This window comes from Cornus florida, unplaced genomic scaffold (assembly GCF_030987335.1).
Source record: "Cornus florida cultivar Cherokee Brave unplaced genomic scaffold, ASM3098733v1 CherokeeBrave_3.0.0_Hap2_Chr11, whole genome shotgun sequence".
Classification (NCBI taxonomy): Eukaryota; Viridiplantae; Streptophyta; class Magnoliopsida; order Cornales; family Cornaceae; genus Cornus; species Cornus florida.
In genome coordinates, this window is record NW_026775581.1 from 48,648,433 (window position 1) to 48,664,447 (window position 16,015).

Genomic DNA, 16,015 nt, shown 5'->3' on the forward strand with positions numbered 1-16,015 from the left:
TGTTAGAAATTAAAATATATTTTAAAATTATAAATAAAGAATATTGGACACGAGTATCGATATCCAATATAAACACCATAAGAATGCTCTTAGCTACTCGAAACGCTGGTGTAAATACCATTATTTTGTACCAGATTGTTGTTTTCAACGCATTTCCATTTTACTGAACTTACAAGTTGGAACTCATAAATGTAGCTCATGCCAAGAATGGGATAACATGTTTGTGTTATTTATAATCAAAATGTCATTCCACTTCCCAAATCCTGTAATCTAGCAAAGTGAAAATTTGATGAAATGACATTCCACCTGAAATAGCACTAATCTTGAAAGTTATAAATCACCTTCAACAAACATTAAAGTTAACCAAATCCATTCCGACAAACTAAAAAAGGAGGGACTCGAACACGAACACGCCTATTTGGGGAGTTGAACACTGCCAACTAAGAACACACCCATTCGAAAGCTAAACACCTTACCAAATAGGCCGCTGAGGAATGGGTAATAGTGCCCCATACTTTTTCTCTAGTCTTTCTGATTGAAAGTTTTGTTAATGAAAACACCCAAGTGGGCATCAGTTCAGAGAAAATAAGATGTGTATAAATAAGGTCGAGTAATTTAACATCTATCATTAGTTATCGAAAATGGAACACATATCTAACAACATTAAATCAGGATACAACACTCAATCAAGGATGCAACGAAGACATTAAGGTGTTGCAGTGTTACATCCTCGATTTAGTGGTATAGCAATGTTACGTCTCAATGTAATATTTAACACGGGTATTGCATCATCGAAATAAATGTGTTACATGAATATTTTTATTGGTGTTGCATCTAAGATGTACTATATTACATCATTGATTAGAACTGCACAGGATCAACAAATACATGACAGGCACATATCATAATAGACTATAGGAAGGAATACCAAGACATTGAAACTAACAGTTACTTGAGTGAGTACCTTTGAAGGAACTCCTGAACGAGAGAACATGGTTCATCAAAGACAAACGAAATGAGGACATTCATAGCAAATGTAGCGGAAACCGGACACCATAAATATGGGAATCTACAAATTTCTTAGCAAATCGGACAATTGTATAGCAATTACTGCTCAAGTTTCGAAACACGCTACTAAATTTAAATACAAATAAAAGAAACGTTTGACATGTAAAATCATAGTTGTTCAGCGTACACGACGAACTTTCTCTTCTTGTCCCAATCCAAGAGATTTTTGTGCATTTGAGATACCATCAGGATCTGCCCCAAAAGAGCACAGTAAGCCGAAATGAGACAACAAAGAGGAGAAAATGCAACCAAATTCGTGATGCAAACAAGCAGTACGACACCAAGTAAAGATGAAGTTTTAATGTGGTCAGCTGTAATACTACTATGCATTATCAAGCACATCTCCATTCAATGTTATAACGTTCAAAACCATCTCCCTTCCCTCTCTTCTGAATTCTTTAGGTTTACTTCCCCCCACCAACAGAAAAGTAAAATGTTCTTTATTTTATTTATTATTTTTTCAAGTGGAGGAATTTGGGAGCGGGGGATGGTAGAACTACACAACTCATCCCTCTAATGCCCCATAAACCCAATCATCATCAGCTTTTCCTGGAGAATGTTGAAATTAAAGAAAAACTATTGGATAAAGACTGAGAATAACAGACAGAAATTAAGAGCAAAAATTGAATCCATGGCAAAAGCATTAAATTGCACAAAAACAGACCGAAAAAAGAAAAAAGAAAGGAATATTTACCCAAAAAAGAAAAGGAAAAAAAGAAAGAAACTTTGAGGCCATATTGCCATTTCTATACTCCTTACTAGTGGCATCACAACATAAGCCTAGTAAAAAAAACTTACCGAAGAACTGTGTGAAGATACGGGTGAAGAAATTCAAGTTGCGGGAGGCGTTATATGCCATAGCAGGAGGAAGAGGTTTCACAATTGTGTCAATGCTGAACACTCGTTGAAGAAACTGCAGTGAATGACAGAATTACATGCTTAAATGACATAATTTCATCTTTTAATCAAACTAAGAACACACCTTACATGCAAAACCAGATTAAAACAAATTAAAAGACATACAGTCAGAGAACCAACAGCCAAGTAGAGATTGCCGCATAATTTCAAGCAGAATGAAATTGAAAAGTATTGACTGAATGGGAAAAAGAGCATTGACACATTTCTATAGAGGAACAAAATCCTTATACTCACAAATATCACAATGAACCTAAAAATATAGTTCAAACTTGCATTCAAACTTCTTTTTCATCACCAAACCGAATATTTTAACATTGTATGAATAATTCACGAGGCACTAAACAAATTTAAAAGAGAAGGTGAGCATATAAATTCATTCACAAAGTACAAAGCACAAACCACAAAAGATGTTAGGATAAAATACAATAACCTCCCCTGAGGTTGGCCTAATTACACACACTAACCAAGTTTGGTGTTTATTACACCGTACTCACCTGAGATTTGGCACGTGTGCTCGACGACTCTCCTCCCGTCAACTTACCATTGGATCCGTCAAAGATGTTAATAGCCTTAAAATGCAATGATATTACAAAGAGTGCCATTCTTTTATGACACAAATGTCCCTTCATGAAATGAAATGAATTCAAATTTTTACTTTCTACCTCGAAAAGACTGAAAGAATTTCCCTATTATCTTATTCTCTGCATCTCTAAAAGAACATAGATATATACACGAAAAAATTAATAAAGAGATGTCAGATTTACTCTACAACCCTTCTTTCCATCTTTTTCTCTCTCATTCTTTCTTCAAGCTCCAATCATCCAAAACTTAAAACGTGATTAATTATTGTATACCAACTTGGTATCAGCTTTTCACTTTTGGGTATGAATTGTCTTACTGTGTAGACATGTTGGAGATAGTGCACTTTCTACCAATAGTTGTGGAGGTGGATTTAGTCCTTTAGGGACTCTTGGAGATAACCACTCCCTTCAAATTAACCCCGTGAAATTTGATGGAACCAATTAATTAGCTTGGTGTAGGTTTTGTTTGCTATTAGTCAAGGCTCGTTGCTTGCAACCATCAAACCTCTTTTATGATCAATGCATGTCTGAAAATTCTTTGGTCATGTCTTGGCTACTTCACTCCATGCAACAGCATATCAATCTTGAATCGTGACTATCTTCTTCTTGATTCCACCCACGCTATTCGGATTGTTGTGGCACAGACCTATTCTCAAATAGGGAATGATGTACAGGTCTATAAATTAAAGAAGAAGGTTCATAAGACCAACCAAGGAGATACGTCTATTGCATAGTATTACACAGAGATCAGCAGACTAAGGTAAGAGTTGAACTATAATCAGGTTTTGCAGGCAGATTGTGCCAAATTTTAAAAATTACCAGACAATGAATGTGTATGATTTCTTAGTTGGGTATGACATGAAGTATGACCAGATTCGTGTTCAAGTGCTTGGTAGGGATCCCTTCCCATCTTTGAGGCAGGCTTATGCATTAGGCCGGTACAAGGAAATTGTTGGAGTGTTGTGATTCATACTATGACTCAGCTGCCTTAGCTTCTATTCCACAGAGAGTTCAGCAATAAGGACAACCTCGTGTTGATGGTAAGAATGGGCACTCTAAAGGACCAATTGAAGTCTGATTTCTATGAGAAGACAAGGCACACTAGGGATCATTGTTGGAAACTCCATAGACGTCCCACTAGAGGACAAGATGGTGGTCAATCTGGCACAACAAGGTCACATGCTCATATGTTGAAGGTCACAGAGGCTATATCTTGGCCTGCCAGTGGGAATACAACCACTCTTACGGCAAATGAGCAGCAGACACGTGAAGTAATTTTGTAAGTGCTTATAATGTGTTTCTGTTGACTTTAAGAGATAATCAAATGAAAAAGTAAAGTATAAGAAGAAGAAAAAGAGAAGAAAGAGGATGAGAGAAAAAGAGAGAGAGATGGGGAAAGAGAGAGAGAAAGAATACTTTCATCCTTCCACCACATTATATTTATAATAATAAGTTTCAGAAATTACACATAAGCCCCAACATTATATAAGTAATAACAAATAAGCCCCTAACAACAGTTTCCACCTTTCGATACATGGCTTATCGATTCTTAGAGCACTGATCATATGACAGGGTTAAAGTTGTAAATGCCTCTTTGTTATTTACAAGTGTTCGAGAATATTACAAGTACTTTATACAAAAGTCTTTTACTCCAAAACACTTTTCAAGATAACTCTTGCTCTTCCACTAGGCCACATTGGTATCAACATGGTCTTGACACAAAACCAACCTTATCTTCATTAGCTACAAGATTTAACATTTTCATGGCTTGGTAAAATGCTAGGTATTAAAAAAGAAACAAAACCAACCCCATCCATGTTTCTGAAATGAGAATGCTGTGATGGGTAATAGGATTAACTAAAAGAGACATGACTAATAATCAACACGTTAGAGTAATTAGGAGTCTCTGCAATAAAATCAGAAAAGCTGGATTAGATGGTACAACATAGACCAACAGATTCACCAAAAGGAAAATCAATAATAGTTAAAAGATATACGGTAAGAGACAAGAGACATATCAAAACTAACATGGGATAAATTAAGAAGAAAATGCCTAAAGAAATTACATATAGTATGAGACAGTAACAAAAAAGAGTTGAAGAAGAAAATTCATGTGGCTAACCCCATTCGAATCAAATTTTGACTAGGACGATGATAATGATGAAGAATCATTTCCTAGCTTCCCCCAAATAGAGAAGACTAACAAATCTATATCATATTCTCAAAGTATGAAAAACAATAAAGGATGCAAAATATACATCTTTCAAATGCAAATCACATGATAAATCATAGGGGACAACATGAGAAGCGGAGATGGGAATGGCGAAGGAAACACATGGTGTGGGAAATACCACTGGAAATGGGAAATAGGAAATGAGAAGTGATATGGAATTGAATATGAAGCTCATTATGGAACTTCTTGAGAAATTTCAATGCAAGAATTTGAAATATAAGAAAACTTGTAAAGCCTACTATAATAAGATTAAGAATGCTTAAGCGGGACTATGAAAAGTTATGCATTATCATTGACCTTAAAAAATGCTCCAAGAGCATAGAAAAATGGAAAACTATGAGAAGTGCATTTCTTGTTACATTTTCTGAAATATTTCAGAGTTCATGGAAGCTTCGTCCTAACTTCTAAAATGAATACCAAGGGCAAATGTATTTCCACCGTCAAAATAAGTTTCTTGACAACTACGATAAAAACCGAGGAGACAAAACTGAATAATGAAAAAACTTGCAGAATAATCATTGACAGTGATTTAAGAAAGAGCTCATCAATACCAAAAGAATAAACACCAGACGCAATTCATTATGCCAAGACAAAATGTTTCCTGCGTCTTTAATTGTATGCGTGTGTGTGCATGCATGCGTGCATCCCTATAATCAAGCATTATCAAATATTCAACAACTTACATTCCTCAACCTCTAAATGGAAATTATGAAATGATTGGGAGATGCTGGTTTAACATAATCAAGTAAAAAAATAGATTAGGGACGATCAAACCAGATAATAAGAAAGAACCTGCAAATGGAAAGAAATAATAATAAAAACACTGAAAGCATGTCTACCTATGAACCATTGCAAGAAGAACAACAATTTGTCAACAAGTGCCATCTTCCTCGAGAATAGTCAAGTCATTTAAGCATTCACCAATTAAACTTTATTTTTCGTTCCAAATTTCAGCACTCAAAATTAAAAAGGACTTTTTAAGTGACCTGTTACGCCCAAATCTCTCTCAAACAGTCAACCTAATAGCTCAAACCAAAAAGGTCAACATCACAAAGGGGGCTCTATCCCAAAACTTTTCCACTAATGAGATCATCTCTTGATAGACCCAATCTCCCTCAGAGCAGTAACCCACTGGGAATTTTCCACCAATGAGGTCACCACTTCAAAATGCTCTCTTTATGAAGCCATACCTCATAGAGGAAGGAATACGACTTCACCAAAATAGTCCAGATCTCCTGTGGGTGTTGCTAAATTTGTTTAGTAGGAAAGTTTTAAAGTTAGCTAGCATGTCTATTCATGATACACTTGAATTCTATATTTGCTGCTGCTAGTAGTTGAGGTCACGTGACTTGTATTGGACTTCGTATTTTGCCACGTCATTGGTATGCCCGGCCAATGAAAATCAATACAGCAGTTAGTTGAGGAGAATTTTTTAGATGGTCCAGACCAATCACCATTGAACACGTAACCGAAAAGTTAAATAAAGCTTACACATTTTCGACACAATCACTTACATGTAGAATGGTGATTGGCCTGGGACTAACGGTCCCGGGACGTTGCAGTAACTCCTCGTTAGTTAAGAGCAGTTTTCAAAAGTAAGTGGGACCACATTCATAGAATGATGTATTCCCATTGGCCAGGCATACTAATGATGTGGCATGCCTGGCTCACCAAATATCTTCTCTTCTCGATTGGAGGGTATGCCTTTAATATGTTATATGTACACTATTATTTACATCTATAAAATTTTCCACATTACACAGAAATATATATATATATACAGATAAGAACCCTAAATCATAGAAAATGACATTACTGAAGATAACATGGATTTTCAAGCACCATTAAAATAAAAAATAAATAAAAAAAGATGGTACAAATTTGAAAATTTGTTGCATCAATGGTTAATTGTAGCTTGAAATTCTAATTATAATAAAATGAAGATGCATAAAAGCCTAAAAGGTCGAAAATAAAGATGGGAAAAGGAATTGGAACCTGGAAATTGCGTTGGAAACTGTAGCGGAGCTCAGGGTCTATCTCAGCAAGGGAATCCTTGTCGTCGTCCTTACTGGAAGAAGTCTTCTTCTTGCCAGGGACATACATGGTAGGTGTAGTCCCGGGCTCGCTCTTCACTCTCAGCTTCGCACCTTCGAAATCATTCTCTTCGCCCCTCCATGGTGCCGAAGATAGCAATTCTTTCTTCATCCTCAACTCTCTCTCTCTCTCTCACACACACACCAAAACAGATGACGAAGATGATGGAAAAAACGAAGATATTAGATAAACTTGCCCAGGGATAACAGTCTACAGGCCCCTTGAGTGTTTGGCTACAGGAGTTCTTGAGTTTTTTTATTAGGGTTTATTTAAAAATAATAATAAATAAAAGATGGATTGCATTTAAAATGTAAGTATTACTCCTATACAGGGTCAAGTGCAGAAAACACTCCTTAAATATGTATGTAGTGCATATTACACCCTTCTTGTGCAAAAAAAACCCCTCAAGTTTCAATTTGGTGCAATCAAGTCCCTCTGTCACATTTAAAACCAAACTTAACTAAAATACCCTTAGTTAACAATTTTATAAAATATATAAAAATACAAAATTTTGTAAAAATACCAAAAGGACCCTAAATAGTGCACGTCTTGCACACCCATTATGCAATTCTGTGTTAGGGTTTTTTTTAATCAGAATAGAGATGTCCTAGGTGGCGGTGACCTGCTGTGGCGTTGATGGGGGAGACAGTGGCGGAGGACTGTGAACTCAGGGAGGCGGGGGCGGAGGACGAACTAGATGATGAAGAAGATGACTCCAATTATGAGGACGGCGACGATGAGATGGTAAAGGAAAGAGTGGCGACCATGGGTATGAAATTGGTGGTGGTAAGCAGAGGGCGGTGGCGCCGCTTCGTGGGGGTATCCGAAGGTGAAGCCTGCTAGTGGCCCTTACTTCTTTTCTTCCTTACCGCCACCACCCACACCATTCCACAGAATTGTGTGTTGGGCCGGCAACCCCCTCTCCGTCTCCCCTCTCACCTTAATAAATCGCCCTTTGGGTTTGGTTTGCTATGGTTTTGTTCGCCGGAAGTTGCAGAGGTGAAATTTCATTGCTATTTGTTGTTGGCTGAAAATTACAGAGTTCAGTTCATCGGAGTTTGCTACTTCGTTGTCGAAATTGAGGTTGTTGCGTTTTACGTTTGGCCTTCTTCTTCGGCTTGGTCGACCCTCCTGCCGCCACCATGGAGGAGATCAGTCGACAACTTAGAGAGAATCGGTCGAACCGCATCCACAACCTCGCCCCTCCGGCCTTCTTCTTTGGCTCGTTAACAGGGGTAGCCTTTGTTTTATCCGCCGTTGATGAAGAGATCGGTCGATTTGAAGATGGCTGACTCGTTCGAGTTGAACTCGGGATGAAGCGAATGCAAAGTGGCGACTTGAGATGAGAGAGCCGTGGCCGCATAACTGGTCACCGATCTCTGCACATTCCGACACCTACTACACCTTCGTTATCATCGTCGCCAACAACCACCGGAAACAACGCCTTCCCCTTAGCATACAATTTGTTTATAAACATTAATATATAATTAAAGGCTAAATTGTAAAATGACACAGCTTAATGGGTATTTTTGGAAGATTAAAAGGGCAAAATGGGTATTATAACAATAATTTATATTAGATTTTTGACATAGGGGTAATTTTGTACAATTTTAAAAGATTAGGGATGTTTATTGCACACTTTTTCAAATAGAGGGTAAATTTGCTTCACAAAGTATACTTGAGAGGTGTTTTCTGCACTTACCCCTATAGTAATATAATCCCAACTTTGTGTCTCAAATTTTATTTTATTTTTTTATTTTCTTACCCGGTCCTTTTTATGTGTTTTTTTGGGTAAATTATATTAGCTTTTTCTAAAATTTACCTTTTTCTAATTTAATAATAATTTAATTAAAAAAATAGGATTAATTACACTGATCTCTCTTAGGGTTGAACAAATCTCACACAGATAGAGTGATGGTGGTTTATTATTTTCACCTCCCCTAAAATTTGGCACTTTTGCTCAATCACACTTTTACCGTTTTCTATTAACCATAATCGTTAAAAACAGAATAAGTCAAAATTTGAGATCTGACTTATTCACCCCTTTAAGGTCATATATCCCCTCCAGGGATGGCAATGGGGCGAAATTGGGGCGGGTTTGGCTAAATCCTACCCCGCCCGTTAAAAAATTTATCATACCAACTCCACACCTATTCCGGAACGGACCCGTAATTGTTATACCATTTTCGCCCCTACTTCGGTAAATAAAATACCGACTCTGCCCCATGTACTCCATTTAATTGCTAGGTGCGGCGGGTGAGCCGGGTAAGGCCACTTTTATTATGCAATTAAAAAAAAAAAAACTAGTCCATTGTGCTCAAATTAGGCTGATAAAAAAGTTGACCCAACATTTAAATTACTAAGTAATAAATATTAATATATTAATAGACACTTCTAATAGAGTAACAAGATTCTTAAAAATATAAAATATATATTTTAGATAAATAAAATAAAATAAAAAGAATATATAGTCTCAGGGTTAGGTCGGAGAGAGGTTATCACTAAATTCGTCCTCGCCCCAAACCCGCTTTGGTTTAGGGGCCACTAAATCCACCTTAGGGCAAGGGCGGGGCGGAAACGCACCGGATCCAAAGAAATTGCCACCCCTAACCCCTTCCATATCTGAATATTTTAATCTACTTGATTGTAACCGGATATAGTCTTAATTGAGGTGGATTTAGTTTGATTTTCTGAAAATAGAAGTTAGAAAATATATAAACTGACAGTCGAACAATTTATTTTTTAATTTCTTTTTATATAAACTTTTTGTTTTTATTTTTATTTTCAGCCATGTGAAAACAAAAGGCACGTCTCAAAACTGATGAAGTTAAATATATATAATAAATAAATAAATAAATTCTGAATTAAGAATTTAAGATCATCTTTTAATTCAGTTTCAGCGTCTTTCAGCTTGGACTCACTCCCCCTGTACTTGGAATGGATTTGAATTAATCATTTTTCACCATGTCGTAAGCCCAAGACAATCAACCAGTGTGCATTTTCACGAGTCACTCTGTTCAAATTCAGAGATTAGCACAACTCCACCAAAGAACACAACTCTTCTCTGCTCAAAACCTTCTTCAGATCCACGCCCAACTCATCACCACTGGCCTCCATTCTCACCCCTTCTCTCTTCTCTCACTCCTCCAGCTTTACCTATCAAACCCTTCAACTCTGCCCCACGCCACCGCCGTTTTCGACCTCATCCAAGAACCCAATAGTCCCAAATGGCGTTTGATGATCCGCAGATACGCATCAGACTCAGAACCTTCACAAGCAATCAATTTGTTCAGAGAAATGTCGTGTGTATCAACACCCTTTATCTCACCTGACCCTTTCATATATGCTTCACTGATCAAATCTTGTAGCAAAATGCAGGCCATTCGTGAAGGTAAATCTATACATTGCCATGTTCTTAGGCTTGGTTTGGATTATAATGTACATATATTGAACAGTCTTGTTCATTTCTATTAGAATTCGGCGAATTTGGTCGGGCATGCATGTACACTGTTTGATAAAATTCCTGATAGAACAATTGTTACCATTAACTGTATGATTTCTGTGTATGTGAAAAATGGGCTTTTCGATACGGGTTTGAGTTTGTTTATTCGAGTTTTGGCGGGTGATTTTGGTTTGACTGTGAAGCCAAATTATGTTACTTTGATGGTATTGATATCTGGTTGTGCTGAACTTTGTGGATTCATTAGTCTTGGACATTTGCTTCATTCATATTGTTGCAAGGTGGGATTGGATTCAAGAAATGAGATTTATAATGCGCTTATTGATATGTATACAAAATTTGGATATCTGGGTGATGCAGAAAGAGTTTTTAATGAAGCACCCGAGAGAGATTTGGTTTCGTGGAATACGATGATGGTGGGGTGTGCTAGGAATAATGATAGTAGGAAAGCATTTGCCTTGTTTAGAGAGATGAGAATGAGAAATATAGGTTTTGATAGGGTGTCCCTCATTAGCTTGATTTTGGCGGCGACTAGTGGTAGAGATCTTGATATGGGGAAGGTGGTTCATGGTTACATAAAAAGAAGTGGGACGGAGACTGATGTCTCTGTTCAAACTGCATTGATCAACATGTATTCTAAATGTGGATCGCTAGAGTTTGCTCGGAAAGTATTTGAAAGACTACAGGAGGGAAATATTGCATCTTGGAACTCCATGATACACGGGTATGTTGGATGTGGGGCTAATAATGATGCCTTAAGGCTCTTTAACGAGATCGAGTCTAGAAACCTAAAAGCAGATGAAGTAACCATGCTGGGATTGATCTCAGCTTGTCGGGACTCTGGCGATCTGTATCATGGCATTAACATTCATTCTTATATAGAGAGCGGTGATCATCTTAATGGGAGTATCGTCTTGTGCAATGCTCTTATAGACATGTATGCGAAATGTGGGAGTATGACCAAAGCTAGAGCTTTGTTCGGTAAGATGACCAGAAGGGATGTTATCTCATGGACATCAATCATTGTGGGCAGTGCCATCAATGGTGAAGGAGAGGAAGCTCTTGTTGCTTTTCGTCAAATGTGTGCTGAGAAAATTGAGCCAAACTCGGTTACTTTCATTGGGGTTCTGTCAGCATGTGACCATTGTGGCTTGGTCGATGATGGCCGGAACTTGTATGATATCATGCACAAGGTGTATCGTATTGGGCCCAAAATTGAGCACTGTGGATGCATGGTCGATATGCATGCACGAGCTGGAATGATAGAAGAGGCCTATGAATTTGTTAAAAAGATGCCCGTTCAGCCAAATGCAGTTGTTTGGAGGATGTTAATTCATGCCTGTAAGGTCCATGGCAGTTTCGACATGGGGTTAAGGTTGGTGAGTGGGCTCATAGAACTACAGACGTTGCATGGTCCTGAAGATCACATCATTTCCTGTAACATTTTTGCCGAAGCAGGAAGGTGGGATGATGTTTTACATCGACGAAGTTTAATGGTGGCTAAGAGAGTTTCAAAAGCAGCAGGAAGAAGCTCAGTTTCATATTTGACCGACTGATTTGGTTTCATGAGGTTTTGATTCATCTTGAAGAAATGAAATTTTGATGTATAAACCATTGATATAAATTTGACTAGAATGAACATAAATCGTTGAACAAAGTCAAATATGATGTAAAATTTTCATGCAAGTCCTACAAGATAAATGATATTCTAAAGGAATAATTATTTTTGTTACTTTTTGAGAATGATTTTGTGTGTGTGTGTGTGTGTATAGTTGAGTACAAAATGAAAGTTTGGGCACCTTATTTGTTTTGGTTTTTCCTGTCTGGTATTTAACTCAAGTTTGAAGATAACTCCTTTTACTCCAAAATAATTTTTCTTGAGGCATTGTCTGCACTATTATATCTCCTACTGAGTATTTTAAGTAACGTGTGGATTTTAACAATCATCTGTCAGACTTGTAGATTTGGAATTCTAAAACAATTTCAAATGAGTTAAAAAAACTACCACCAAACAGTAATATTAAATTACAATTCTACAAAACTGAAATTCCTGATAAATTTCAGTTTTGTAGAATTGTAATTTAATATTACTGTTTGGTCTGCACAATCAAACACAATCGAGGTGACCAAAGTTGGATATATGAATGCGAAAAATCTAATACCACTTCAGTTTTGAAGAGATGAAATTTCTAAGAATTGTTGGAAACAAATAAAAAATAAGTTTATTTCCTGGCCGATATTGCTCTATAAAATGACCTAGTATACGAAGAAAGGGAAGGAAAAATTTATAAAAATAAAAGAATGGAAAAATAGATCTATGATTCATTTTGGAAACAAATCAAAATATGTTTATTTTCTGGGTGTGCAGTGGCTTCCACGATAGCTTAGAGTTAACTAACCCAGGAAATAACAGACATTGGTATGATAGTGGCGGAAGGCAATGTCAGATGGGTTGCCGACAAATTCAAAAGAGGGAGAGGAGGTTGCCGATAAATTCAAAAGAGAGTGTAATGACATAAGCATTTTAATGACACAAGGGTCATTACATACCCATTTCTCTCATCTCTCACGCTGCTTCTCTCTCTTTCTCTGTTTTCCTTTATCTTTTCTTTTTCTCACTAACTTCACTCCTTGATTTCTCCCTCACCAAGTGGTATTTTTGGGTGTCGTTTGCGGCAAATAGGAGAGCACGGCGAGATCTACGCGTGGGTGTAAACAATTCCTTGTTTGGCCAATTCTAGGGATTTCGAAATCATGGCACAAAATTTGGGAGTTTTCATAATTTTGAAGGTAGGAGTTCCTAATTCATACATTTTTGCACCTTTATGAATTATTCTTCTTGTTTGATGTCTAGCATGCTATACTTGTGTTGATTCATTCAAAATGACTTAGTTGTTGTATCATGAAGTATATGATTATGTGTATGTGTTTATGTGGTATGAGAAAGTATGCTTAAATGACTTTATTTCATGCCTATTGTAATATATGTGCTGAAATTTGTAACTTAGAAGCATGATGTTAAATTTTAGAGATTTTTATTGAGCATGGATATTGTGAATGTTGATTTGCAAAAAATGAAATTCTTTATTGTCATAACATTGTGAAATAATAAGCATCCATGCACATCATTGGGAAAGAGATGGGAACATGAATTTGAATATATATATATATATATATATATATATGGGAAAGAATTTTGAAAAGGATTTTGTGAAAAACCCGGCCGCCTAGGGACCGCGGCGTTAGTAAGGCCTGGAGGGGACTAGGGAGATCGCCTTAATGTGGTTGAGTTACCTTGGTCCCAAATGACGCCATGGAGTTGCCATGGGTCAGAGACAGTGGCCAATCCTCCTTTCGTGCCGCTATGGAGTTGTCATGGGACGGGTTCACTAACGGTTTAAAAATGATTATGGAAATGGTTTTGGAAAATGAGGAGTGACATTGCAGGGCATAGCATATCATTGTATGGCATATTCATTTGTGGTATCGGATTAATGATGTGGTATTGTGGTTATATTTTTGTTTTCCCGGCATGGTATGATCCCAATTTTCTTATTTCTATTCATTGTGTAGATTCACGTGGTTTCAAGAGATGTGCCTTAGACACTTTCTACTGAGCTTATGCTCATCCCTTCATTTTAATATTTTTCAGGAAATGGGAATGAAGTGGCGGATGACCTTCCACCACAGGCCTAGTATGGATTAGATGATCATTTTGTTATTTTTGTATCTAAGTCTCACTATTTTTTGTAAAACCTAGCTAGCGTATTGTATTCTGTACTGAAACTTATGGACTCTTATTATTGTAGTTATATTCACGGGCTATAATTTTAATATAAGTTGTTTAAACGTTGCAAGACATGGACTTTTGATTTTAGCCATATTTTTTTGGGACTATAATGATGATATTTGGATTAAATGAGATGTAATTGTTGCACCATAAAATGAACAATGTTGAGATATAATGAATGGATGAAAGAATTGTTGAAATGTATTATTTGCATTATATTGGGACAAGTTAGGTAAATTTTGAAGGTTCAAGAGAAGCCATTGCATTTTTATACATTTAAGTAGGTTGTCTTAGGACCTTTTTTAACAGAGATCATGTCGTTTTTTTTTTTTTTTTCCTTTTCAAATCAGTATCATTTTAGGGACGAGGAAACATGTATATATACCGTTTCTGTATATAAATAAAATACATAATTTTAACCTTTTATAATTTTTAGTATTCATTTACTCCACTGGAGGAAGAGATCGGTCCGAGCTAGCTGGACAATGTGCATGGTACTCTTCTATGCATCATTGTGGGTCCTCAAGTATGTTTATTTATGATTTGTTTAGAGCAATTCTTGGCTGTCGGATACGTTGACTTAATTATAATACAGATGGTGATCTGGGTCAATGGTCTTCCCGATAAAGCGGGAAATCACTTTCCCATTCCCAATCGAATCGTGGCAACTTGTGAATAAACAAACCTGAAATTTGAAAATGAGATTCAAACTTTGCAAAACACAGCAGATCCAAGCACAAACTCATCTGCGCCCTCTAGCTTGTATTGTAGTATCTTAAATGGGCTCTTCATCGACGACCCTTCCAGCAGGAGGCGAATACGAAGTGTTTTTGAGTTTCAGAGGCTCAGATACTCGCTACACTTTCACAGATTTTCTATACACCTATCTCAATGATGCAGGTGTTCGCACCTTTCGGGATGATAATGAACTCTGCAAAGGAGAAGAGATTGGTCCTGAGCTCCTGAAAGCAATCACCAAGTCCAGTATCTCCATCCCAATATTCTCCAAGAACTATGCTTCCAGTAAATGGTGCCTCCGTGAGCTTGCCCAGATGGTGGACTGCAAGACAAGTAGGGGACAACCCATCTTCTATGATGTTGAACCGTCCGAGGTTCGGCATCAATCTGGGAGTTACGAGGAGGCCTTCCGCGGCCACGAGAGCTGTTTTTATGAAACAACTACTGTTAAGGAATGGAAGGAGGCAATGAGAGAAGTTGGAGCACTCAAGGGTTGGGAAGTGAAGAAAGATGGGTACGTAATGTTTTCCTAGCTTCAATAAACCCCTTGTGTTTTATAGCAAAGAAACTTCGATCATAAAGATATGAAAAACAGAATAATTAAGGCCCCATTTGATAACGGTTTTGTTTCTTGTTTAAGCTTAAATATAATCAGTGTTTATGTTATATTATTATTATTATTATTATTTGTATAAAATGTATCATTTTTTGATAACGAAAAAATGCTGGACTTGTTTTAGAAACAGCAAACAGAGAACATTATTTGTTAATTAAAAAAATTCAGCAAAAGATGTATAAACTTGTTTGATAACCTAAAAACAAAATGCAATATACTCTTTCATCAAATAGGCTAATATGAAACTATAACCTTGATAATATGGGTGTGTGTGTGTGTGTGTATATATATATATATATATAACACTAATGATCAATTAATAAGCATGATATACATACTTTTTTTCTGGGGGTGTTAAAACTTCTATCATGTGCACTTAGACATAACGTTAATAGACTATTACATGGAATGGAATTTGGAGTGATCAATTCTGTAAACTATATATCTCGCATGTTACCATATTAAAGTTCGATAGCTAGAAGCTATCTCATATGTTAGTATGTTACAATGTTGAAGT

General features: G+C 36.7%; 2 protein-coding genes across 2 annotated transcripts in view; both read right to left on the reverse strand.

The window, feature by feature from the left end:
- LOC132286757 (NAP1-related protein 2) overlaps positions 1–16,015 on the reverse strand; it is a 56,845-nt gene that overhangs the window by 12,651 nt on the left and 28,179 nt on the right. The gene's annotated exons all lie outside the window — the stretch shown is intronic.
- LOC132283743 (uncharacterized) lies at positions 997–7,123 on the reverse strand. Its single transcript, XM_059785755.1, has 3 exons — positions 6,796–7,123; positions 1,867–1,981; positions 997–1,260 (listed from the first exon to the last, which is right to left on the reverse strand). Exons 1-3 carry the CDS (start codon positions 7,003–7,005, stop codon positions 1,187–1,189), a joined length of 399 nt encoding a protein of 132 aa, XP_059641738.1. The 5' UTR covers positions 7,006–7,123; the 3' UTR covers positions 997–1,186.

Excerpts from the sequence above, each read along its gene's own strand:
- LOC132283743 (XM_059785755.1), bottom strand. The coding sequence starts at position 7,005 with ATGAAGAAAGAATTGCTATCTTCGGCACCATGGAGGGGCGAAGAGAAT. Across the intron at positions 1,982-6,795 it reads GTTTCCAACGCAATTTCCAG|TTTCTTCAACGAGTGTTCAG; the intron begins GTTCCAATTCCT and ends CATTCACTGCAG. Across the intron at positions 1,261-1,866 it reads TATCTTCACACAGTTCTTCG|ATCCTGATGGTATCTCAAAT; the intron begins GTAAGTTTTTTT and ends CTTTTGGGGCAG.